At 41.9% G+C, this 27,804-nt stretch overlaps 1 protein-coding gene and 1 long non-coding RNA gene across 2 annotated transcripts in view; one reads left to right on the plus strand and one right to left on the minus strand.

Annotated features, from left to right (window-relative positions):
- Nucleotides 1-27,804, minus strand: part of LOC6619346 — a 67,113-nt gene that overhangs the window by 3,453 nt on the left and 35,856 nt on the right. The window contains exons 8-13 of the mRNA XM_032718650.1: nt 27,629-27,787; nt 21,044-21,222; nt 11,933-12,120; nt 6,809-7,459; nt 3,905-4,836; nt 1,417-1,775 (exon numbers count right to left, since the gene is read on the minus strand). Of these exons, the coding sequence (XP_032574541.1) occupies nt 1,417-1,775; nt 3,905-4,836; nt 6,809-7,459; nt 11,933-12,120; nt 21,044-21,222; nt 27,629-27,787 (2,468 nt within the window). The remainder of the gene's footprint in view (nt 1-1,416; nt 1,776-3,904; nt 4,837-6,808; nt 7,460-11,932; nt 12,121-21,043; nt 21,223-27,628; nt 27,788-27,804) is intronic.
- On the plus strand, nt 21,179-22,398 carry LOC116801082. The gene is made up of 2 exons (XR_004361767.1): nt 21,179-21,268; nt 22,070-22,398. It is a non-coding gene; the product is annotated as an uncharacterized LOC116801082 (long non-coding RNA).

A 27,804-nucleotide genomic window follows, 5' to 3' on the forward strand; every position in this document is an offset into this window, starting at 1 on the left:
AGTAATATTAGAACAGTATCTTTTCTGTCAGTGCCAGAACAGATTCAGTATCCTAGATAGAGGTAGAGGCGCTGATTGAAAAATTGAAAGCAGATTGGGGTTTGGGAGGAGCACCGCAGCTGGGTGGCCTATTCTAAGGTTACAAATTGAATGCAGTGTCACTCGAGTGGCCCGTGGGGTCCAAAGCTTGTTTAATGCCCTGGATTTTGCGGTTAACCAGCTCCAGATGCAGACGCGCCTGGCTGCCCATAAATAATTGAAGCTAAAAGGCAAAGCCCAGGCTAGCCTTTGTATTTTTTCCACCGAGCGTAAGTTTTAAAGAGTCTGTACGGCTTCTAGAGTGTAAGTAGGAAAATGCAGGAAAATCAATGCAATTTTATACTTATACATCACACATTACACAATCTTTAATGTACAAAGTATATACTATTTAAGAAACAAAATTAAAGTAATTAAATTAATTTTGGGGAATATATGACACTTAAATATTGGTAAGCTCATGTAAATACAGAATGCACGGCGGATTCCTTACAAAAGGGTATTTCCTAGTCTATAAACTTTCCCACATTGCATCTACTTTTTTGCGCCCTTCATCTCCCAAGTGCATTGAAAATAAGTCTGCCACAGCTGTTGCGGCCATTTCGTGTTGGCCTGGTGCAGGACTGGGGGACAAACTTTTTCTGCAAGACATTTCGGAGTTTTGCCGCTGCGGGTTTGTCCAACAACCGGCCATCCCGCCAGTCGGCCAACAATCGCCAACAACCAGCAACCGCCGACAACGACAACCGACCAACGAAGCAACTAACAACTAGCAACCGACAACCAGCAGGAGTGGTGCACTGCAGCCTGGTGCAGCAGTCAGGAAACTTTGCCTGATTACAAGGACGTGGACAGCCCGCTTCGAAATTAACAGACAAGCCAGCCACAAGTGAAATTTTTGGTTGCCTTCTGCTGGCGGCACGCTGCAAATGGATAACCCAAATCCCCAAGACTGAGCGCCAAATCACGTACAAATAGTGCAGAGCTCCAGGCGAAGTTCCAGGACTCTCCTTAGTGATATGAAATTCCCAGAGTAGAATCCTTGAAACCAGGCATACCAAAGTAAGGAGATAAGCCTATTTCTAGCTCTCTAGCGGTATTAATTTTCCTAAGAACGTTTCTACTGAATTTGGAGTATGAATTCGTACCCTAAGTCCTTTAAATTCAAATTTTGCTGGATAATTCAACATGTTCTTTACTCAGATGCCCTTTTCTTAAGTAGTTGCCCATTGACCCGAATTGATGAACGCACGAAAGATTCTTGGCCACGTCGACTTCTATGAACTGCTTTGCATGCAGTGGTTCCATACCAAAAACCCATCATTCGGCAACTCCCTGAGAAATGGTCTGTGGCCTCGACCGGCAATCTGTACTCACCATCGCACCACAAGCTGGCCGCAATGCATGCATCAATTTCAGGACATTTGTATTCGCAGTCGGACTCCTTGGGAAAGAATCCGAACTCGTTCAGCGTCTCGTTGGCCGTTGCTCCGCCTGCAGAGCCTCCGGCGTTGGCAGCAGATCCTGACCCGCTGGTGCCCAGTCCCCCAATGCCCGTGTTGGAGCCGGCTGCGGACTGGGAGGAGGTCTGGGAGCCCATGCCCGTGGTCACGCTAGCGTTCACATGTAGGTCCAACTGCTGCAGCAGCGCGTTCTTGGTGCGGTGAATCTCGAGCCACGTGAAGGAGATGTCGCCGGGCTCCTTCAGGATTGGCTCCAGCACCAGGCTGATGGGTCTGAAAGAGGATATGTGGAAAGCGAGTTCGTAAGCTCAGTGTTTTCAAAAAGATACTCATGCCACCAAAATACTAAAAAAATATAACGATTAGAATACTTAGATATAATATTTTAAGATTGCTAATAGTCCTTTATTCTTAAAGGGAAATGGACTCCACTCATGGTCCCTGCTCTACATAACTTTTGGAGCATCTAGCTAAATGGGGTATGTCCTGCCCCATTTTCGTATCCCGACAGCCTAGTAGTTGCTCAAGTGCCACTAATTACTTGCAACTTTCAAGTTGCCACAGACAAATATCTTACTCGTAGTTTGGCTTAAGCCGCGCATTAAGCGAGTTAGCCGTCAAAGTTTCGCTGGATGAAGTCCGGCCCAATTGGTTTCACTTCAAGCCAATGAAACAAATATTCCCGAATGGCGAATAGCAAATTATACAACTATCTCGAAAGGATATTTCAATTATCTTGGATTTATTATGATGTTATCTCCAGCTGACTTAAATCCCTTTGAATTAATACACTTTAGTGCAATCACACTTCAACGTTTCGTTGCCTTATTGTGTGTGTGGTCATTGTAATTCACAGATGATTTGAAAAGCTCTCAATTAATTACCTAAAAAGGCTCGACACACTCATTAGCCAGCTAGGATATCCCGTGCAATGTCCAATTACCCTTTGGGGTCCCATAAAAATATGTTTTCACATGTCGTCCACAGTGCAATATTCCTTCGCTTCTTTTTCCGCCCATCCTGACTCCCTTTTTATGTTCTGCGGCGACAAAATTGAGCAAAATGCAAACACGGACAAAGGGAGGAAGAGCTGACCATAAAATTTAATGGCAACACGTTAAGCGCAGAACCAGGAAAAGGACACAGGTTGGTCAACTGCCGGACTTTCCCCCAAGAAACGAGCGTAACGTCCAGGTTCACCGGTTCATTTCGGTGGCACGCACCTTGGACATAAATTGCCGGAGCACATACGGCCAAGTTCCAGCGGGCAGAATGCTCTTACCCGTGCGCCACCTTTCCACCTGTCTTCGCCTCATGCTCGCTTTGCATGGTTCATGCGCACAGCACCGGTCACATGTTTAGTGGCTTTAAAAAAATACTAATCTCATTTGAAAGAATCTAAGTATGATAGTTGTGTTGCTCTCCATGGGATTACCTTTTCTTGCGACAGTTTTTCATTCAAGTTAAATTTTCTTTAAGTTTGTTATATTTGCTTTTATTTTTCTCAGTATGCTTAAGCACAAACACTTTTCTGCATGAAAGCTCAAGTGCTCTTGCTGAAAGTACAACATTCCCAGCCAACGAATCTAAATGTAAATTTATCTTAATACATAAACAAAATGCAATTTTGTATTAATACTTTTTTCTGGAATTCAAAACTCCTAATTGGTTAACCGCGGCTGTATACATATGTTCATGTCTGACGGCCATGTTTGTTTGCCTGGACTTCGTCTCGTTTGCGTTTTCATTTTTTCATCTCCTGCATAGCATATTTCTTTGCGCTCAATTTCCTGTATTTTGTTGCCGTCGTAGCCATTTCCTGTTATTGCATTTTGAAGCAGGACTTTTTGATGGAGCTTGTGGAGCAGGGGAGGGGGGAGCAGCCTGATGCCGGTGCAAATAAGTGCACAAGTTTTTTGAAATATTAGCAACTATTAAAATGCAATTAATTTTGAGTGAAAAATTCCCAAAATACTCGACCTAAGAGGCTTTTTGTGTAGTCTTCAGTTGCTCGAGTGGACTAGCTCGCATGCTCTTCATAATGGCAGGGAGTCCATGCGTCATTAGGCATGAATGTTTTCAAGTCCTGCTCTTTCTTTATTTGTTCCTGGAATATTTTCGAATTTTTCCCAGAGCATGGGTAATTGGTCGGGCAGACTTGTGAGGCGACACGACACCAGAGCGTGAAATTGTAAATAATTCAGTCTCCTCTACTAGCAAATAAATAAAGCACAGAAATGTTATCCACAATCTTTCTCAAAAGGGTCAACCGTTGTTGGTTTCCTAAGGTTATTAGTTATGTCTTTTGTATAATTCAAACCACATGGACTCAAGCAGAAAAACCAAATGAAAACTATTTGAAAACTAATATATTTTTAAAATTAAATATATAGTTCACTTACTTGTTCATGAACAAGGGCTGCCCATTGGTCCAGTCCTCGGAGAAGATGTGCAGCGACATTGGCCGCGGACCACTTTGGGCCGGGCACACCACCCTCATGGGTCGCAGGGGTCGTCCGGAGTATATCATCAAGCGGTTCTTGGTGTGACACCGCATGGCATCCTCGGAGGTGGGATCCACGGGCAGATAGGCGCCCCAGGTCTGGACGAAGAGCGACCTCTCGGCCGATTGGGCTTCGATGTACCAGGCCAGGCCTTCGCAACTCGCATCCTGAGTCTTTAAAGGATACTTGAGTTCGTCCTCTCCGCCGGCTCCTTTGAGTTTCAACTGCTTCCTGCAGTCCGGTTGTCTCTTGAATTCGTAGGAAGCCGAGAAGAAGACATCCGCAAAGTCCTCCGATATATTTAATCTCGTGACCGTGAAGGACAGCTCCATAATCCTCGAATGCGAAACGAATGTGAGCGGTGCATTGCTGTATAGGGCACTGGAGTTATCGCAGAAGCAGCCCAGTTGGATTTTCACGTCCCTAAATGGAACATCAAACAGTCGCAGCTCCGTGATGCGGCCCTCCGGATCCAGTTGATTGCAGCGGGGTCTGCCTGTATGCAGATCCGAGTCAGTGGTGCAGGCTGTACCTTCTCCGAAGGACACGTTATGCAGGACCAGTTTCACCCTCTCCGAAGGACCCGCTTCAAAGCGATACAAGCAGGTTATGTTCTTGGCTCCGCCTCGTCCGTACAGAAACACATTCCTGGGAACCTGGATGTTGCCCTTGCGCTTCTTGAAAATTCTTGAGCAGAGTGGCGGCACCGGATCTTCTCCCCGTCTCCCTGCCCACGTCTCGCCACCCTGCTCCGTGTCCACAAACTCGTAGTTCAGAGCGAACTGTGCGGGAAACAGGGCGGTGCCGGTATGCGTGTGGAACTCCAGTTTCTGTAAGGGGAGATGGTAATAAGAGAGTTGGAATACTGTGAAAAACTGTTGCCTTCAATGAGATTACAATAAATTGGTATTTAAAAACGAACTAAAATTTGCACCGGTAGCAACTTTCGATATTTTTAAAGCTCTGCTCAGTTTATAAAGTATTTACAAGCTTTGTAAATCGTTATATTGAATAATTATATGATGAAAAATGCTGTGAAAATGATTTGTCCTACATTTTACATAATATTCAACTTCAATGAATATTCCGCTAAAGGCATCAACTGTGCCATGTTTAATTTATTTTTGGAAACTATTTAATATTGACAGTGCCAGCTAGTGCACATGTGTATTTAATTTAGGGGAGCTTATGGATATTTCGTAAAGTTCTTTATGACTGCATGGAGAGCGCGGAATTGCACAATGCGCGGCGGCTTCAATTTGGCATCACAATATTTGCAGTTCATATTTGTCAACGAGGAGCGACGTCAAAAAGGCTAAGCAAGCTTATTGCGGTTGTCTGTTTGTCCGTGCATGCCGTCAATGCCGCCCCCTTCCCCGCCCATGGCCACACCAACGCCCACTTACCGCCCCCCATTTTCCTTTGTATTGCGTGCGTGTGTGTGTGAAAAGCGGGGGTTGGGGTACTATGGCTTTGGCGAATTTGAATTTGTCGCCTGCCCCTGGGAAATTCGCTCTGCTCCTTCGTTATTTGTGCACGTCTGGCGATGCAGTCGAGTGTTTAATTTGATTAATTTTGTCAAGTTTAAAGCAAACACGAATCGCTCTGCACTCTGCCAAAAAATTCCCAGCTTCCGGCTGCCAGTTTGCAGCTCTTCAGTTCTCCAGCTGCGTTTTATTTATTTGTGAGGGCCCTTGGGCGTGCCAAATTGGGCACTCGGCCCTCGGCAGCCAAGGTGCAGTCACAAAGTCGTGTTCCCCCACTGCCTAATTTTTATTTTATTTTATTTTATTTTTTTAAGCACCGGCCAAAACAAGGAAAACAAACAGTGTCAGCTGACAAATTAGAAAAGTCCTTTGCACAGTGGTTGCCATTGTATGGGAAAGCGGTTCCCGAGTACGGGAACAGTACGGGACCGAGTACGGGCCCGCATATATACCACCTGGGCAATGTTTATACACAATAAACAAAAAGAATTATTAAGTTAAGTGGAAGTGGACGTAACGAAACCTCCAACGAAAGATCGCAAACATAAACAAAAAACATCTGGAACTATATACTAAACACAACACAAATTTACGCAAAACACAAAACGTCGTACATATAAATTTTTTTTAAATATACTAAACACCATTATCTATTATACAAATGGCTTCCATTGCAGAGTAATGCGATTTATAAGGTTTTTTATTGAATTGACGGACAGCTTTACTTGTAAGTTGCTCACGCTGCAATATTCGATTGATATCATGCTGTCTCTTGCGATGCTATTCTTGAAGCGGACAGTTAGAGCAAAACAAAAACATGAATAAATTTGAATAGCTAGACCAATTATGAGAAAGTAATGATACATTTAAAGACAAAATTTGGACATTGATTTTTTTATTTTTGGCATATGGGAGGAACCACTGTGCTTTGGTTAAGTTCTAATTTTCCCGACTTGGTTGTGATGCCAAACGCAGCCGGAAGGTAGGCTACGGTTTTTATTGCTCTGCCGGCGGCGAAGCTAAAGCGTTGCCTACTTTTAGGCTGCTGCAACTACCCAATTACAACCGGAACTGAGTTAAGTGAGATGACTTCGAGCAGAAAAAAACTAATTTTTGCTCTATCTTTAGACATATTAAATAATGGTATATTAATGCTAAGGTTGAACTTCTTTTCCAATTTAGCGGAATAAATGATCAATATGCCTGTTTGCAAAGATAACTATTGCATATTGATTACTGGCAATTTAAACCAAAACGTTTACTACATTCCATTTTTTTGGCATTGAGTTAATTAGGTGGTTATGGCTTAACTTACCAAATCCCTGCCGGTGCTCACGTAGCTCTCCACCGGACTGCAGGGTCTCTGTTTGTTGCCCCCCATCACGGCACTACTTCCGCTCACTCCACTTCCGATGGCAGTGTGATCGCACAGCTTCGGAGTCTCGTAGTCGTAGATCTCCAGCATGAGGCGTCGCTTGCCCTTGGTGCTCATCAAGGCCACCGCACTATTACGATCCGAGCTGACGACCGCCGCTGCGGAGACTTCCTTGGAGGACTTGCCGCTCGAAATGTAGTTGAGGCTTTCCTTGACCCCGGATATGGGCTTGCCGGATCCAGCGGATCCAGCTGATCCTCCGCCAGGACCCCCACCCTGGTAGCCGCTGTACTTGTTCTCCTGGTTGAACACGCTCGACTGCGTGGGGCCGTATATGTAGGTGTCCACCGGATTCCAGGCATTGTCGATGTTCACCCGCAGATTCCGATTCAACTTCGGATTACTGGCACTGTAGTAGTAGCTGCCGTAGTTGCTCTGGTTGAGGAGGGTCGGCTTGCCCCCGTCCGCCGAGGAGGCAACGGGGGGTGGCGGGGGCGGTTGGCCGGTGGTTGAACTTGTCGATTTCATGGGCACATATGTGCCATAGCTGTCCCACATCCTCAGGCGCGTTATCCAAGGTGGCAGATCGCTCTGCAGAAAGACAATTGGAGAGCGAAAAGAAAGCGAACATATGTTATTGTTTAATTCTTTTGTTGACATTATTTTAAGGTGCACTGAGAGAAACTACCCAGGAGAGTTTCATGTCTTAGAAAAAACTATACCAACATCTTCTCCTAATTAATATCCTCGGGAATAAATAATTAGAATTTTATATTTATATAATTTAAGCTGCTTACACTAATGAACAATATACCTAAATAGCATTTGTTTCTTTTGTAATGGTTTCTTATGGTTTGAAATTTTTGGCACTACAAAATTCGATTTCCCTTATTGAAAGTTACGAATATTTTTCCTGAGTATTGGAGTGTGAGTCGTGCCATTCATTCCACGCGTTATTCACGCTTTCCCTTTGGCTCTCTGTTGTTTTTCCTTGTTAGCTTGCCCGCTCGCCCTCCGTTTGTCACATGTCATATTCAAACAGTTGCAAGTGTGAGTTATTTGTCGTTTGTCACTGTCCCCAGTAGAAAGGCTCCACACTCGTCGGCTTTGTAGTTGTAGTCGCAGTCTTTGCATTCCTCACAGTCTCCTTGTTGTTGTTTGCAGGCATTAAATATTTTTCCTAGACGCCTCCTGGCTGACAATGTTTATGTTTTCTTCCCCGCCGCCCCGCATTCCGCTCCATTCCGCCTAGGCCCTGATTATTGTTGACTGTGTTAATAATGAAAAAGACAGTTGCAAACAGCTGTGGCTTGGCTGAAGAAACTGAACTGAAGTTACAGACTCCGGACCCAGACGAAGTGTCGGCCCAGAAACTAACTGACAGCCGTTTAAGTCCGCTGCCTCTGTTCATTTCATTTACTTGATTTGCTTGACGATGCAACAGCAACATTTGTGCATTTAATTCTGTAAAGTTAATCCATGAAATTAAAGTCTAAGAAGTGCAAACAAATAAAACAAACTACTGAGTCTTAAGAACAATTTTAAATCTATCTTAAAGCACGCTGCACATTTTAAAGTAGAAATTCACTTAACTACTTTTAATTAGTAAACTGCATTGCCTAATAACCCATTTACCATAGCCCGTGTAAGTCCCTTATATTTGGCAAATTAATTATTTTCAGTCACAAATATTTGGAAAATGTTACCCATATGAATTCCTAAAATGCTACGACTGCCAACATTTTCTCTGCTTTCGAATTCATAAAATTCCGGAGACAAACCACACAATAAAACACACTACACATGCTGCACCTTGATTGCTTTCGCATTTTAATCAAAGCATTTTCCAGAGCTGTGGAAACTCCTCATCTGTCGTCTTATCAGATAAATTGCCAGACGCTATTCATGCGCTCAAGGTCGTTCTCTGTCTAGACGCATATCACGTGAAACTGGGGGCTCCTAATTTATTTTTGGTAGACACACTCAGCGAGCGCTTGTGCAACTGTGGTGCCAATTAATTTGGCCAAAACCATTGGAAAAGCGGAAGGAGAGCAGATAAATGGTGACTGAACTCTCTGCCAACACCCATACAATTGTCTTTTCCGTTTTTGGGCCACGCCCCCCCGCAGGATGCTCCTCTGTCTGTGTCAATTGCAGTTGCCTCACCTACACTTTAAATTGCGAAAAATGAAAAGCTGCCAGCAGCACACAAATAAACAAAAAACGAGAAGGAAAATATATCGAGGGGGCAGTCAGCGAAATAAAGCAAAACAACTTCGCAGTAACACCTAGCACACCCACACCGCCCAATGTACACTGGGAAAAATTGGTAGTTAGCACATGAAAAAGTGGAGCTAGTAAAAAACTAAAAATTATCTTTAAGTGCATTATTATTATTATTAAGCACATTATTACGGTGAAATATTAAATAGTACATTTTCTTAAATTTGTTGGATCTAAAAACTCCTAAGTTATACATTTTGTTCATTTAATTTCCTTGATTTTTATAAAAATTCGAAATCATTAGTTTCGAATATCATATTATATCATAATTTATGTCAACGAAAAAGGAGTATACTTTAAGTGTAGCTAATATTTATCAATCTGGATAATAAAGTGTGTGCTTTCGCAGGTTTCTGGTTCTGTCAAAGTACGTACTGTAATTTTTTCTCAGTGCATTCATCTCTCCCCTCTTAAGCGGCTACAAACGGGAGTACAATAAAAAGTGACAGGACAGAAATATGTGTAAAATAAAACACAGAACGGGCGACTCCATTGGGCGGGAGTGGGCGGTGGTGGGAGTACTGGAATGGAATCGGCAAAAACAGTTCATGAATTTTGTAACAGCGAGGCAAAGTGACGCAAACAAAAACAGCAGGTACTGCGAACTGAAGTCATTGGAACGTGGGCGATACCATTTTTTGGGGCGGGGGGGAGAGCGTGGATAACGACAAGCTCACAAACAAGTGAATGTGAATTTTCTAAAATAAAAAAGAAACAAATGGAAAAAACAAGCACCACCACCAGCACACAAGAGAAACCGTGGCAAAACAAACTTTTTAAATTAAGAACCAAAGTTAAAACTCGCCGACGAAATAAAAATACAATGGCAGTGGGACTCGGAATGGGTATGATTGGAGTGGCTGTGGAGCAATCCTGGAAATACTTGTAATGCGACGACATTTATGAGACCGCGCAAAGCGTTGACATGTCCCCCATATCATTCCATTTCACCTTCTATTATTTCCATTCTGTGATCTTTGGCCCCACCGAACACACGGAAAATGTTGGGGAGTTCGGAGCACTCAGACAAGCAGCTTTGAAAGTTGACAGCGGATTCCGCTTAGAGATTTTGGCCTTTAAAGTTAAGTTCGTCTGCCTTTGCAAGGGCAATTCAAAAAGTTTTGAGCAACTTGTGAACTCTACTTAATTTCAACTCGAATGATCAAATTAAATATAGGATTTTGAAAACAGAAACTACTTATATACTGAAAGATACAAAAATATTTAAGGTAAAATATAAGTATGCTTGCAACTACTATGCGAACTCTTTGTGCTCTGTCATGATTACTTTGAGTTATCAAAGGCAAGTTCCATATAAATTATTAAGAGATATTAGGTATGATACTTCACTGCTCTGCGCTACCTTGAGCCTTAATCACCGCACTTTAATAAAAATCAGGTCTGCTTGTCGCGGACTCTCCAACCTGCAACTCGAATGCACTTTCGCGTGGCCTAGCCCAAATGACCATTCAGTTATCTGGGGACAGGGGGCGCCATTTCATCCTTTGAGGGACCCGCTGACCCGACATTAAGCGCAGTTCGTCCTGGCGAACTCAACATTCTACCTTGACACAATTCACGGACCGTTAGGCAGGCGACAACGAACATTTAAAATGCACACACACACATACACCGATATGATGAGAGCACTAAGAAAAATGCCCACTAAGTTGCATGTATTTCGAATACTAGAATTTAGATGTGTTTTACAGTTTGATTCCATAGTACAACTATAGTAAAGTGCACTTACAACCTTTGTGTTTACTTGACGTTATTGCCCTGGAACTTTTTTATTCGTATCAATTTGTTTGCTCTGCAGCAGAGAAAGAGACAGCGCGACGAGCGTAGAAAGAGATGACAGGACATTATTATGGACGCTTGATTTTGTTGGCTGTGCCGCATTTTGACGCAGTTGCCTTTGCTGGCGGGCGGACTTCAGACTTAAAAATGTCTCGTTAGGAGTTGCGTAAGCTTTCACTTAATTATACATTTTATACGGCGCATTTCTATGGCTGCATTTTTAATTGGCCAGCAGAGACAAAGTGTCGACCGACTGGCACTAATAGCAAGACATGTAGGGGGCTCTGGAGCTATAGGTGGGGCCAAAGGGAGCCCAAGACAATGGCGAATGGAGGAGACGCCGCTGGCGTAGACGCAGTGCATTTAAGAGACAATGCGAGCGGCAACCACCCACTTTCGCCCACATCCACCCATCTTTCCCCGAGCTCTATACGCCTGCATCCCTCCCACGGGCACAAATTTTATGCATTTATGTAAACGGTTAACTATAACGGCAGCAGAATCCTCACACTGGACAAAATAGCGGATGACATTAAGGATTAATTCAATGCATTCACAATGACTTTGTTGAAGAACGTATATCTTAAATGCAAATGGTATAAATCTCAATTTCTTATTTTATAATAGAGGTGATGAACTATCAAGGCTTTGTCCAAAGCTTATGCTAAAAGCGGTATAATTTAATATTCTTTTTTTGAGAATATTCTATTACAGCTTTCTATAAAAATGTTTCCAAATTAATGTAACTAAATAAGTAAGGACATATATGTATAGTTTTTGAGCAGATCCAATAACAGGAATCGAAACCCTGATAGATTGACTGACTTAATCACTCAAATATATATCAATGCTTCACATGACCTTACTCAACTAAAAACGCATTTTCTCTCAGTGCATACCCATCCCCGTCCCGCGACATCCGTTCGGTTAAACGCTTTATGGCGCAAACACAGACGCTCAGCAAAACTCGACTCAACTCACCCGTCCCAGCGTATTGTTGTCGTGTATCGCCTGCTGCAGGATCTGCAGATTGTAGCTGGTGAACGATAACCAAATCAGGTCACCAGGATATCCGTGAAAGTGGTACGTGCATGTCGTATTCGGCGGAAGCGTGTGACGCGGACTCACAATGCGTCCCATGCGGCCGCGCCGCGAGAATAGCACATCATCTGGAAAGGGGGCAAAAAAAATCAGGCGAGTGAGTGGAGGAGATTATAGTATTCATGCAGGCGTGTATATAACATATAGCATATATAGGATATAGATACAGATATTTATGTACACCGACGAGCTCGGTGCCTCGTCCTTGCCGACTTTTTAATATGTCCTAAGAACGCTGTATGACAAGCGGCTTACGCGTGATTTAGGTTAATTTACAATGTGAGCCTGGCGGGGGGATATTCCCTTTGTTTTTACACACTCTCTGTATGCGGATAGTGATTACGAAATTGGGCGGACTGTATACCAAAAGAATTATTTTAGAAATAATTAAAATAAATTATGTGTGAACACATTGTAACTAATTTGGCAACAATTTGCCTGGTCCTGCTTTTAAGATAATTAAAGTTCCCGGCGATGCATTCCATTGTTGCTGCTCCCTTCATGTCTAATCTCTTGTTTTTAATTTCTGGCCATACCCTTTCATTAATCACAGACAACTTTGCTCAGCATTTGCGCCGAATACAATGTTAAAGCTCCGGCAGTTGCCTAATGCCGCAATTCCGGCTCTCGGCTTTAATTAAAGTGGGCAAAAAGGAAGCGGCAACAAAGGAGCCGTGGAACAAACCAGGCTAACAACGCGCAGAGCAAACCAAAACCCAGAGCTACACAGCTTCGGCCTGGGACAACTTTGGCAACTTTTGATTCAAGTGACAAATTAAAAAAGGCAGCGCGAGCAAAACAACGCCGCAAAAAGTGGAGAAGCCAGGCAAGAGCAACATCTACTCGGCGTTTCAATTGGCAAAAGTCGCCACGTTTCGTAGCAATGCGCCAGCAGGAAAAGCTGGAAAATGCGGAAAAATGGGGGGAGCGGGATGGATGGAATGGGAGAAGCGTGGCTGGCTGAAGTGCCAGTCGATATAAAGGAAACAATCGTCAACGGTATCGATGATAACACCTGCGTCGATTCTAGCCGCTGCGACAGCTTTTCCAACTTGCCGGCGAAAGAGGCCAGGAGACTTTTGATGTGTGCCGTGCCGCATCGAGTGGCAGGCTGGAGGGAGAAGTAGCTGCAGCTGCCACAAGGCAAAAGTTGCCGGCCCACTGAGCCCGCTTTTCTTCTCCTCATCATTTTTTATTTTTGGCTGGGGAAAAGTTGAGGAATAAAGCCAGTTGCAGGATTGTTCCTCACACTTGAATACACTTCGAGAATCGTGGAAAATAATGCTGTTTCTAAGCCTGAAGTGGGTTGTTCCTCTTGAATATGATTGTTAAACGGTTAGGAGAGACATAGAACCAAGCATTTATTACATTGACTTTATATTTACATATCATTATGATACGCAGATAACACAGTCAATATAAACAACTCAAAGAAGTAGCTTATTTCTTTTAGTGCACTGTATGCGAGAGTCCTAGCTAAGTAATACGTTTTTATGAGAGTTTTATTGTCACATTTCGCTGGCTGTGGCATATAAAAGTAAAGTGGCCTTTAAACATGAGCTGCGCCTCCAGAGCAGCGAATGCTGGATGGGAGTTTCAAAAAAGTGTTGCCTACATTCGGGCGTCGTGTATGAAAGGTATGCCATATTAAATACGTACAATGTTTTTGAAACCGCAAATCCATTGTTCATTCCATTTCTGTCATTTGAAATATACAAATCAAATTTAACTCGCATTTCGAATGCAGGCGACTGTATGGTTTTTAAGGCCCTTCTGGCGCAGAGTGGATCAACTGAAGTAAACATTCATAAAATTTGCAGTCGAAACTGTCAACAGAAATCCCAATAACATTTTTCAACTCGCTGGGGAATTGTGATTTCACATAGCAACTAAAATGCGCAAAATAATCGACAACTCGCCACATGAAAGTTACATACACATATGCAGGGATACAAGTGTTTGCGACTAGCAAATGCATATGGCACGTGAAATGTAATCATTGGCCATTCCGGCCCTGGCATGTGAATTAGTTAACAGATGGCCAGGAGCACTCAGTATTAGAGATGGCAATAAAGCCTGAATTAGCCATGAAATATATTTGTACTTCTAATATCGTGCAAGTACCATAAGCAAATGCAATTACAGAATTGTCGTTGAAAAAGAAGTCATTCCTTTATATTTTAATAAAGTTGTTTTGTTGGATGTTCTATAATGAATTATTCTTTAAAAAGAAGGCAATTCTTTAATTCCTCATCTACTTTAATAAAGTTTGTTGGCTTTATGGATTTATGTTCTATACAGAATGGTTCTTTATTCCTTCGATTTTTTATTTAGGTTTCTTCTTAGAACATCGGATAGTATCTTGTGGCATCCTGAATGAAAAGAACAAAGTACAATCTCACGCGCACACCTCTAACTTCCGGTGGAACTCATCTGGTTTCAGTTGCACGAGTCGGCTGTAATAAATTTCGCTTCGACACATTTGCGCTGACTGCGTGGGCTTACAACAATAAGAGTTGCCATAGCCATCGGGACCCGCCAGATATATGGCCACTATATGGTCTCGCACACACGTACGGAATAATTCAAGGCAGGACTGTGTGGGTGCGTAATAGTAGCAATAATAATGATATGCTTATCAGCTGGCCATAAAGTGCGACTATCGAGTGGCAACACTGCGCAGACAGGTGTGTTTGTGAGCCTGGGAACCCTGGACGCATACCCACACCTGGAATAGGAAAACCGCAAGCGCTGGCAATAAAATGGTTATTTCTGCGATTTATTATTAGAGTGCATTTGGGCCGCCGGCGGTGGGGAAATGTTGGTGGCACGGCCACGTTGGCTTTGTATTTTTTGCCTTGGCCAGCAACCGCAAAATGTAGTCGCAACACATTTGGGGCATTAAATTATGGGGTGTTACCTTTATTGATTGCGGGTGGAAAGGCAGCACTTGGTCCTGGAATCCAACTATTGCTGATTGAGTAGCATTTCCATTTCCATTCAGGGTCCTTTTTCCCGCTGATTGTTTACTGGATTGGATTGCCGCCGCGGTTGCTGTTTTTCGATTTCGCATTTCGGACCCCGGCGAGTGCGCAAATTAAATAGAACTCGTCCCGCGGGCTGTGTTATGTATATAGTTAGTGTGGTATATCTGCCCATGGCGAACTGGCCAAGTGGAGCTGTTTATTTTCGTTTTATGCTGCATTACATTCAACACATTCAAACAATTAGCCAGACCGAAACCAAACCCCAATCGAGACTATTCCAAACCGGAGCGGACCATTTAAAATGCAAGTGGGCTCCACTGCGAATACTGTATATATCACTTAATGGATTGTCACGCATATTTGATGGCGCTGAATTGGTTTTTGTTGAATTGCCGGTGGTAAATCGCCATAAGCCTAATGGTCATTCAACATTAAATTGATAACTGCGCCAGACGATCCCTTTTTTCCCTGCATGTTTTTGCCAATTCCCAGCATTCTATGCATATATATGTTTTTGTTTAATTTAAATTAAGGGATGGATGCCTGTTTGAATGAGATGGTTCTGATTTTAAAGGGGATATTAATTGGCTCAGCTAATTTTTATAAAAAGCGTATATAAAGGATACTTGCGCTAATTTCAATTCAAATTAATTTACTCGCTATCCTTTTAGCCGTCGGAGTCCAAGTTCCCTACTGATTTCATATTTTGTTTATTGACTACCGAAACCGAAACCAAAAATAAACATTTTAAGTTTAGCCATGGCCAAAACTAGTGAAACAAGAATAACAAACCCCAAGCCGAAAAGCGAAATATGATTGGTCCGGCGCGCAAAGCAAATTAAACGTAATAAATAATAAATGTGTGGCAAACAAAAACATTCGCTTTTAGCCCGCTTTCCCATTTGGCCACCACATTCGCTGATTAAATATACGTATGCGTATGCGTATGCATCACCAAGTTAATTATGTTTTTGTGCACTGCCAAACCGAAATTTACGAAATTTCCAGCCGGGGGCAGAAAGTAGCTTAATAAATATATGCAGGGGCATGCCCCATGTTTCCGTATTCTGGTTGTTTGCCCTAATAATTAATTTCCATGGAAAATTAAGTTGCCAAAGCTTTCAGCCAATTAATGTTTGGTTGCACCAAAGCCGAAGGTTTCAGAGGGCCAGATGGAACGTGTTATACCATAGCCCTTTAAAGCAATTTGGCTATTTTCGGGCAAGCAAGCTGGAATATTTTCAATATTTGGCTAAAACTCAAATCGCACAAAAAATGGCACACAGTTAATAGAGAGCTGCTAGAATTTTGCCATCCATTGACAAATTCAAAATTAAATATTGATATTACATAAAAGCGCATACACACATGCGAACGCACACACACTCTCGCACACATTCGAATGCAAATAAAATGTTGCCGTTATGTGCAAATATGCTAATTTGTTGTTTGCCAATCATCTGCTCCACCACGCCCCCGCCTCCAACCAGCCCCTCTTGGCCAACTCGGTTGTTGTTTCCAATAGCTTCCTCTTCCCATCCGCTGATTGCAAACAAAATTGCAACTCAATAAGCAAACTAAACAGCAAATATTCGCCGGCTTCTCCGACATCGCAAACCCATTTGCTTCGATTTTCCCATTGGGGAGCATTGAGGAAAACCGGGAAAATCCAGCTGATATCAATGTATCGCACAAATAGGTTTTAATTGTTAGCTATTCGGTATTTATTTATATTTTCCCTAGGTTTTTATTTGCTTATTTATTATATATAATTTTAAAAATTTAAAAATTCAGGATCAAAATAATTTCAGGTATGGAAAATACTTGAAAATCTCTTAAAAATGGAAAGAAATGTAAGAACTTACTTATGATTTAAACAAAATGACTAGAATAAACCGACTTCTGGAATTTAATTATTTACCTCCCTTCACGCATATGCTGTTTAATTGATGTTGTTAATTAGCGTACTAAACACAATTTGATCAGCTAATTTTGTGGGTATTTTTCGTGGCTCTTTCGTCCTTTCAATTTCGCAAAACACCTTTAATTTTACATGTTACATTCTAACCAACCTTCCCCCGCCAACCCATTAAATAAAAGTTCCTTTGTCTTTGCCGCCGTTCCACGCTTCATTGTTTGCTTTCCCTTTCTTTGTTTTCGTCTGTTGACTTTATGAAATTAAAAAGGAAAATTCCCACAAACGTTCCGGGAGACGAGGGAAAAGTAACAGGAAAATTGAAAGGTTTTGCTTAAAGTTTGCTGAAAAACTTTGCGAAACTTTAGGTGTAACAACAGCTGGGGGCGGCGCTGAAAAAATGGCTGAAGTTGGCACGGGAAATGGGTAAATGGGTTGGTGTTAGCAGAAACTTAAGTTCCGCGGGGCGAGTTGGCAATTCCTCCAACTATGTCATCAACAATAATCCGTAAATCAATGAACAGAAAAACGTCAAAACAACTTTTCCGGAATTAGCAAGGGAATCCCGTCGAAACTCTGGCTGTCACATAAGGTTAAAATACGAATGTTGAAAGCTTTTTAATCTCAGCCTTTTTTATCAAGCCATTCAAAATTGTAACTCATTCTTTATTAAAACTCGAGTGTATTTCCTATCCTATATTTTGCTGATTATTTAATAAAATGTTTACAATCGTTTCCATGGCCAAAACATAAATCGAATGTGTTCCTTGGTTCGTTGGGTCATAAATTTTCGGCATCTGTGATTGCCCGTTTTCCATCGCAGCCTGTGTATTCCTGCTTAGTTGGCATAAATGATTTGAGCAAATCTTACAGCGATTCCATGCAGGATAATTTATTACCCAATTTTGATTGGCGGCATTAGATGTGAGAACAAGTTGCCATGGCAATGGACATGTTAAATATGCGCAGGATGAAGTTTTTCCGCTTTTGTGGGCGCTCAATGCTTACGGGATGATCTTCGGCTGGAGTTGATTAGCACTAATTAGGGAATCCGGACGGGATTGAGCATTGGTATTGATTGGGTCAGATAACGCTTGGCTGACGGATAAATCCTTTTAGGAAATAATTGGATCGACAATTGGCAGCTATGACAATGGCTATGAAAATACCCAAGAACTTTTGGCAAGCGCTGTTGTGCGATTGATTTAAACGTACTTTAAACGATTGCAGGGCTGTCAGCGGAAAATGCAAGCAAACAAAATGTAATTAAAATCGACACACACCACAGAGCCAAAGGGTTTTCTTCACTGGCTGGGCGAAAAGTTGCGAATTTAATTAAAGTTAATTGAAAAAGTTATGGCCAAATCAAACCAAATTAAATATGCAACAGATTCAGTTACGTAATCAACGCAATAAGTGAAACCCGAGCCGGACTTCTGCACACAAAGCATCTGCATCTGCATTTGCATCTGCAGTTTATTAATCATACGCCGCGTGGTCCCAGCGCATTATTTGCGTTGAATATTCTACGAGAATTCTATTGAAAACCGCACACTGATGATTATGGTATGTATAACATTGCAATGACCTTTGTTGTTCATAATAAATTGTCCTTGTTTCGCCCGTTCTCTGGCTGAAATTTCAAATATTCAAATACAAATGCATATTGAATTTTAGCCTCCCCATGCTTAATGATGTTGTTGTTGTTTGTGTTTTGCGAAAAGGGGGGTTTTTTGCGGAGTGGGGCCGCAAATAAAACCGCACACAGCGAACAAATGGAAGCAAAATGAAACGATAAATATTTGGTTTTCGTTAAAACTTTAATTAAAATCATGTTGCACCCCCTAATAATTTATTTGTATCGCACAAAGCTGCCGCCCCTCCCACGCAAACGGGGCGTGGCCTTGGGTGTGTGTGCGTGTGTCGATAACAAAACAATTATACCGCCTTGTTGGCCCGAATTGTTGGCCAACTCCTTCTAACTCCCCCTCACCACTTCACCCACGCATTCAGACCGCGTGGTTCCTTGGCTGTTATAAATAAATGTTTCATACGCCGAGTTTTACTAATTGAACGTGCCGCAAAATGTTGCTAGTATTTAAGGCATTTTTCGATTTCGGTCACAACTCGCTTTAACGGAATGCTGTTTGCTATTTCTAATTAGAATCTATTGCATTTCGCTTGTTTATCCATTTGGAATTAGTGATTTTATTTTCTTTTTATAAGAATTTCAATAAGTTAACTTTAATGCTTTGCCTCGCCTTTTTTATTAGGATAATAAAATTAATAGCGATTATTTCGTGGCGGGTCTTGGGTGCTTACAGCTTCAGTTATCCCTTTTTCAAATACACAGCTACAATTTTCCGTCTGAATTATAACTATGATGGATATAGCAACGAAATCGCCGCTAAAAATCCTCCCACCCACCTAGAATTTTTGGCCTAATGATAGCAGGCACATCTGCTGGATTTCCCAGCCAACGCATTAAGCCAAGTCGAATTGAAAAAGCCAAGGGAATGGGGAATGTGGATGAACAGCATTTCACAAAAGTTAAACGGTCAAAAATTAAGCCAAACCGAAACAACATCAACACACTTACATATATATACATGTACATATATATTATATAAGCTGGCAAGTTAATGAGCACAAGAACAACAAGGCGTCGGACAACTGTTATGTAAGGAATAAGGAGGAAAGTAAACTAGGACCGAGTTGATTTGCCCTATACTTTTCCCTTCCAAAATTGCCTGCTCAACCAAAAAACTAATTTTAAATGAGGGCTGCCTCAATTTTCTTTCCTTTTTGCGAGATAAAAAAGCGGTGGAGAAAATAATAAAAGTCCGGCGCTCTTTCGGCTTGGCCAGCAAAATAAAATCTACTCAAAAGTTATTAAGTGCAAATTAATGAACATTAGCGGCTGCCATGGCGTTGCCTACTTTTGGCCACCGCTGCGGCTGCTGCACTAAATTGATGGAGCGTTTCTGGTTCTGGAGATCCTTTCCATTTTCCAGTTCCCTGGCACCCAAGAGGCTCAGTAGGGCAGTCTGAAATTTCATTTAATAATTTTTCAATTAAATGCAGCTGACTGCTGACCAGGGAGCATGAAATTCCAGAGAAGCCAAGTCAAGGGGAAAGCTTAGGTGAAAGATGCAGGCGGAGATGGATGTTAATGGGAGTGGGGAGGCGTATGAAAACAAGTTTAGAATAGGCAACTCCTTCGGTTAGTGGCGAATGTTAATTAATGTGGCCACAAGGATGGGGGTACTTCAGCTTTTTTTTACATAATTAAAGAGTTCATTTTTAGCTTCAATGTAGTTCTAGTCAAATTTACCAGCCTGATTTTATACACCAAGAAAATAAGTATGGAGAGCATAAATAAATTCACCAAGCTTGAAATTATCTATATTTCCCCTTTCCCAATTACCCAAGGAACCGCATCACAGGCATCTAATTTTCCCACTCCTCGACTGAAATCCATCCCGAACATTATCGCTGCCCAAGCAATTACTCATACTTTTCTTCTTGGCCGCCGCATCAAGTCAAACCTGAAAAGCCATTTGGCCAGCTTAAGACTCGGGTTTCCGTTGGGTATTCGTCTGGCCATGAATTTAATTAAAATCTCATTTAGTCTGTTTAGATTAGAGCCAAAGGCTAATAGAGGCTGCATGGTTGCGGCCACGTCCATTAAAATGTGACACCTCGCCGAATGGCTCTGTTTACACCACGTCGCAAAAATACGTCAAGGAATTGGCTTTCAACATCTGATTGTTTTTATGGCAATTAAGCAGTCAGCGAAGTGCTCCGTCCAGAAACATTCATCAGCAGGCAATATAAATAATAATTCCCCGTAAAAAAAAAAAACGAAGAAAAGGAAGCACTCTTGCATTTATAAGGAAGAAATAACTCGTAAAAGTTGCGCAAGAAGTGCGAATTGTGAGCAGTGGAAATGGGTAATGCAAAATGCTGACCCAGTTGATGGTGTCCCTCCTTTCGGGAAAGTTTGCCGCACCTGCACCTGCAGCTGAGCCCCACATTAATTGCCATTAATTACGGTTATTCATATTCATTTGCGGATACCCCTCTCACCTGGATTCGAGGCATTTATGTGGAACTCGCACTGGTTCTTGGTGCCCTGCGCGAAGTCAAATGAGTCGGAGTCGGTGAAGAGGATGTCCACGTCCAGTTCGAAGCCTCGGTTCGGGATGCCCTGCTGCAAGGGCGCAGAAAACGGGCTGGAATGGAAGGCCACCAACATCTCAGGACCTCTGAAAGTGACATAAGACAAGTGACATTAAGTTAAAACTATATTTCGTAAGTGTTGAGAATCTAAAAACAATCGAATGTTTATTTACATATGTTTTGTATGTTCCTGATAAATGCACATAGAACTTAGATACGCTTTCCCTGGTTGTCCTATCACGTTCCATTTTATTATTAAATTCAACTGGATATTGGCTTATTTGTTTGTTTAAAATCCTACGATACTTGGACATGAGTGGCGAGCAGCTGGGCCACAAAAAGTTTTGCACAAAGAAATCTCAGAAGTTTTACCCCAATATCGCTCATACGCCCCGTGGTATCTGGCGATGTTTGTCCATAACCAGGCCACTGGCACTCCAATTAGAGGCGTGAAAAAACTTCAGCGCACATAAATTTAATTTGCACAATTCGGCAAACAAGAAAAGTCGTAAACTTTTTGCCCACGAAAGAGGCAACAAACCCAAAACCAAAACAGCCAGCGAAATAGCACAAACAACAATCTCGGTGGGCGTTTTGCCAAAATGCCGACGAGCCGCGCCCTAAAGTATGACGCAGTGCACCGCCGCTTTGTTTTGGGCTATTTAAAGTGTCCGCTCCGTCTGGTTGTTTGCATTTTTGCTGCCAAATTAACTTTTTTCGCCATTGTCTCGCTGGCGGGCGGTGGGCGGTGGGTGGTGTGCGAAAGTTTTAGGCAAATTTTTTGGCATAACAAAGTAACGAAGTCGAGTTGGGCCAAAAATTCCGGCGTTTGTCTTTTAATTTCGCTGGCCAAAAATTATGAAATGTCAGTCGCCAGTGGGTGTTGCACCAAAAGCATATCCACCCCCTCATATTATTTGTCTCCACTTGCAGACGGCGCGACGCCAGATTTTTTGGAAGCGAAAAGGCTGGAACAGCTGCCATGGCACTGACATCGAGTGTTCATAAACTTCGAGTGGTCGCTACACTTGCAGATGCCGTTTTCACAGAAGTGTCTATCAAATTGAGAGTTCTAAGCGAAAATAATAGTCTTAGTACGACCCTAAAAGTAGGTGATGACATGGTTATTTCCTTGCCTGCGTTAAATCAAATTCATTATCTAATAACTTTTTTTTTGTAAGTTACTCAAACTTTATGCTCTTCAGAGAAAAGTCATACTATGCATTTCATTGAACTATACAATAAATTTGTTACGCAATTTATCAAATCTTTATGATTATTAATCTTAGCAGACCACATATTATTTAAATTTCCATAAGTTCTACTTTCCCCGCTATTGAAAAGTGATGTACGCATGTCTGGGTTCCTTCTTCATCTTCTTTGCATGCCGCATTTATGACCGTATAAATGTGGGAAATGAACCAGATCAGCGAACTAAAATGATCGATAACACAGAGAGCAAGAGAGTAACGCGCAGTGGCAACGCTTATTAACGGAAAGAACAAAAAGGGGACTTCGAGTAGAATGGTGTACGAGGGCAGTCGCAAGTTTTTCAATCGCGCTATATACTTACGCAACTAGAGCCAAACAATTGTCATCAAACAATTAAATTATAATAAGCGAGAACTATTGTCATCAAACAATATAAAGTGTACTATAACCAATTTTCATTAAACAATAAAGTAACACATTATAATAGAAACTTGATACATAAATAATGTTCAAAGTTTTCAATTTAAACATCAAATTGAATTTTTATTGCCCGGGCAAGAGGTGTGCACACACGGCGTATGCGTAATATGGCATGACATAAAATAAAACGGGAACAGAGCTCCCGCACACACACACACACACAGCCACTAACTCACACACTTGCACCCATCCGAGCCAAGACTTTGAACACTTAAAAAGAAACGCTCACGCAGACGATGTCAAAAGCCATCAAACATGGCCAACAAAATGACTTTTTAATACGTGTAAGTGTGGGCGGCAAAGCTCCTTATTATTTAAGCGAAACGTGTCCTCAGAAGGAGGTGCTCGGATTAGAGGGGGGCTTGGGGTCTGGATGCGGAGCAGCTGCAATGCTTTCTGTCAGTGCCAAGTGCAATAAACTGCAAATGAAAAGTATATTAATTTTTAATAAAGCGACACAAATGTTTGGTCCCCACTCAGGCCGCTGGAATTCAGCTGGGGCATGTCCTGGTTGCTTGGGAATGTCCTTTTCGCCAGCGCTTGTGTGTGTTGGTGTACTCGGGGAAATGTCTGGATGTTTTCCAAATTTACAACCCCCACTTAAGAGGAAAGGGTCTGGTAACGCCTTTTATATTTGGCCAAACTTAGCTTATTATTAGAAATACAAGTATAGCTTAATATTTAATATTTATAATTTGAATTCTTTTTATGAATCTAACAATGGAAACATCTTGTCGTAAATACGTCTATCTTTGTTCTTTATCTTTATATCTTAATATATATCTGTATTTTCTCTAGAAGTTTGGTGCTCAGGCTAAAGTCAAATTTTTAAGTTGTTTCTAATTTCTGCAAGTGTAAATTTCAGTACGCGTACTTCCGTGACATTTGGTTACTGTATGGCCTGCGGCACACTTGTGGGTGTCGTAAAATCAACACGAATCCATAGCCAAGTTGCCTCCTTGAACTCGCCACTCCCGTGCGACCTCTGCTCCAAATCGCTGTCCCTTTGTCGGTTATCAATACACGTTGAGTTCTCCGAAGCGTCAGAGTGTCCTGACCGCAAATGGCAGCTATGTCCTCCCCGAAAACGCCCCTCGAAATTCTATGGAATTGCGGTCACCATGGGTGCTCCGGGGGTTTTTGAAAGCCTCGTGTTTGCAGGAGAGCTCAGTAGCAGGCGTGGATTTCAAGTTATTAAATGAGCCGAGCATTAAAAGCTCTTTTTGATACCCAGCATTGCGTGTTTCAATCGAAAATCAAACTGTTAAATTGATTTGCAGCACTAGTTTTCCTACAGTTCTAAAACGATTTTGAGGTACGAAAATTAACCAGATTTCAAAATCCGATACTTTAAAATAATTTCTTTAGTGATACACTGATATTTTAAAGTTATTTAAGCGATTCCGTAATGCACCTCCAAGGCATAAAGCACTTAAAGTTAAACCTTTCCACACGAAATCCCCATCCAAAAAATAGAATTAACCGAAAGCAAACATCCCGTTTTCTTTCACCGATTTTCATCAAGTCTAATCCGCAAAGTGCAACCACAAAAAGCAGGTTTAGTGGTGTGGAGCGCATGGGGAGGGGTGGAAAATTTGCGTCATAAAAAATTAATATGCAATTTAAAAAGTTATCGCTTTGAGTTTTTCTTTTCTTGGCTAACAAAAATTAACATTTACTTAGAGGAAAATCAACAGCTGGTGCTGCTGCTGCAGCTGAGATGGAAATACAACTTTTCCAGCTTTTCCAACCCACTCCCCACCCCCCCAAAAAAGGGAAATGCGAGAAAAAGAAAAAGAGACCAATAAAATACCAACGTCTCACGGCACCTTTAGCTTGTTGCAATTTTAAGTTGCGCTGGGAAATTAATCATTTTCATGTAGCTTCCTCCGCCCCAAGATACCCCCAACCCAACTCACTCATTTCCCATTTCCCTTGTCCTTGTGTGCATATGCGATTTTCGCATCAAGTCAGAGAACCATGTCTGAGGTGAGAAGCAAAGCGAGCGATGTTTGCAGGCGTAGAAGAAGGACTTTTCCCTGCGTCTGTGTGTGTGTGCATCAGTAATTCGTGTGCTCATGTCGCGTATGAAGCTGACGCAGTGCACGGGAAAATTCGGAAAACTGTATAATAAAAATACAACTAAACACAGAATTAGGAAACAATCATTCAAATAATTTATTATATATGTAATGCTTAAATTTGTTTGGTAATTTCTTGTTACCTGGTCTTTTCCTTATGGCCTATGTATCTATCTTTTTGATTTCGTTCAGATCAATCTGCACTGCAGTTCATGTAGTATTAAAGTTCTGATGTGATCAACAATTGGGAAATAACACTGTTTTAAAACATTTTCATCAACACTCTAGCCCACTGAGGAAATTGTTCTCGGTGTCCTGCCAGACGAAGGATGTGAAAAATGAGTGCGGTGTGCCGGTGGAAGGAAAAGCGCGGCATGAGCTACGGCCCTGGCTTCTTAATGCCGTTTTTCTTGGGCACCCACTTTTCCATCAAGTTCTGTGAGCGTCTTTTGCTTCGTTCGTTTTCTCCTTCATGTGCATATTACGCTCTATGCATATTTGATGCGCATTCCCCGATCCCGTCGCCCTCTTTTTGGCACCTGTGCGCGCTTATGCGATTTTCCCAAGGATTCGGAAAGGATGTCAATAAATGTGAGAGTGCAACTCATTAAGAGATTAAGGGGCAAGACGAAGATCTCATCATCGTTGGGCCGATTTTATGAAGCGACACATTTTAAGCAAGTTTTTAAAACATTATCATTTATAAGCATTGACATACTCAAGGTGCTTTAAATTAGAACAGTTGATATAGAAACATGTTTAGGTATTTTGTTATTTTCGAAGTTATGAAGAATATATATAACGGAGTGCAACCCTTAAATGTTTTTCCACTTTTGCAGTCCAACATGAATACATTAATTTGAAAATTGATTGCTTGAGATCTTCCATGATATGTTTTTCCAGCTGCAAGAGCCAGAAGAAAGCAAAGCACAGTCCAGTTAGAAAAAATCCGAGTTTATGTGCATGTCTCAAGAGGTCACCAAGTGGGCAGAGGAGACCCAGACCCTGGAAAAGAGCAAACTTTTGGCCCTGACCAAAGACCGAAAGACAACAAAAACAAATGCTCAAGTGCAAGATAAATGGCCAGAGGCGCCGTCGGAGGGGGTTTAAGGTGGTTGTGGTGTGGGGTTTGGGGCAACTAGGCCACTTGAAGCCATGGAAATGCGTGGGCGTGGCTGAGAGCTGCATTCCAGCGTTTTGGGGATGTCCCGAAAGTGTTCTTAAGCACATCGAGAGCAGACTTCCAAGAATTTATGACAATCTAAACCCAATGAGTTGGTAGTTTAGTATTTGGGAGATAAATGTGTAACTTGTTTTATGGGGATTAAATTATTTTGGTGTCCCGGTGAGCTAACAATTTTGAGCTTAAATCATTTATTTGTAAACTATTTAAACATATATATGAGTCCTTTTGTTAGCATTGTTTCTCTATTTCTTATTTTCGGAACTGCTAGGATATATTTTTAAGCGATTACTTGGTTACTTTAAGTGCCTAAGCTAAAAATGTTTTATTTAAGTTAGTATTTTTATATGAAGGAAATCAAAATACGGACCGTAAAGCTTTTTACTAATGAGCGAACTAGTTCCACTAACTAATCCGAAATTACGCCGATTAGTAGCTGCATTTTAATAAGCCAAACTCCAGGACAACGCCGCAGGTGTGTAAGTGTGCGTTGAAGTTTGGAAACTTAAAACTGCTTTTGAAAGGCTGGTGAGCCTTTAAGAATTTATGGTTGACGATCTAAATGCTGGCAACTGGGAAACTAATGAGCAAAATTTTGCCATTGCATAAATCACATGCATCAAAATGTTTTCAATAGATGGCACTAGCAAAGTTTCAACCGGCAGCATAAATCTATTTATTTCTATGTGTGCGCTGGGCTGTTTTGCACTTTGCGAGTGTATCTGTATCTCGAATTTCGCATCTCTTTTTCACTTTTCGCTCCGAGTGTGTCTGTCTGTCTGTCGGTCGATCTCGGCGTCTGTCCTTCGGTTACTGTCTGCCGAGCAACCCAATTTCCGGTTTTGCTTAAGCATTGCGCACAATTGCAAGGCACACACACGCTCGCCCGTTTTGTATCTGTGTGAGCGGCTTTGTATCTATGTGTAACTGAATAGGAACACATGCGCCCCAAGCCAAACTGCAGTGCAGTGCACTAGGCTGCGGTTCCCAGCCCATGCACACACACGCACACATGCACATCAGTGATGCGGAAAAGGGGATCCCCGTCTTACAGTGATCCGTAAATTACTCTTGGCCAGGGATACATATCAGAGCTTAGAAAATCCCTTTTATTTTGTTCACATGAATTAAGACAACTCTTTGATTATCTAAGTTTTTATTTATATTCATTGGAATTATGTGTTATAAGAATGTATCACATTTCACACATCCTTATAGTTTAGATAGCACTGTGAGGCATCACTGTGAACGATACTTACATCATAGCATAGTGGCACACACACACACACGCTCATTAAAAATGCCTGTCTATCCTTTCTTGTAAATGTATTATGAGTTTTGCTGTGTTTAAAAGTTATTTAACTTTTTCATAACAGGGAGAAGTGGCGTTAAATAAATGTCCTATTTCTGTTTCTTTTGGTCCTGCCTTTCTCTCTTTCTCACCCCTCTCACTCTTTGATTAAGATAATATATGTGAAGGATATGATAGCCTATAAAATGTGAGAAATTCTTGCGCAATTTCATAGTTTGACTTACCGTGAAACGACGCGTGGCAACCAATCTCCTCCGCAGTATTTGGCCAAAACAGGATCGTTGGTGGAGCTGCCGTCGTAGAAAATCAAATGGTCCCGTTCACCTGTACAGTCCGACCAGGCTCGAATGGACCGGGATGTTTTATTAAAGCTGGCTATTGAGCTGTGAGTGTGGGCGGA

This window comes from Drosophila sechellia, chromosome 3L (genome assembly GCF_004382195.2).
Source record: "Drosophila sechellia strain sech25 chromosome 3L, ASM438219v1, whole genome shotgun sequence".
Taxonomy (NCBI): Eukaryota; Metazoa; Arthropoda; class Insecta; order Diptera; family Drosophilidae; genus Drosophila; species Drosophila sechellia.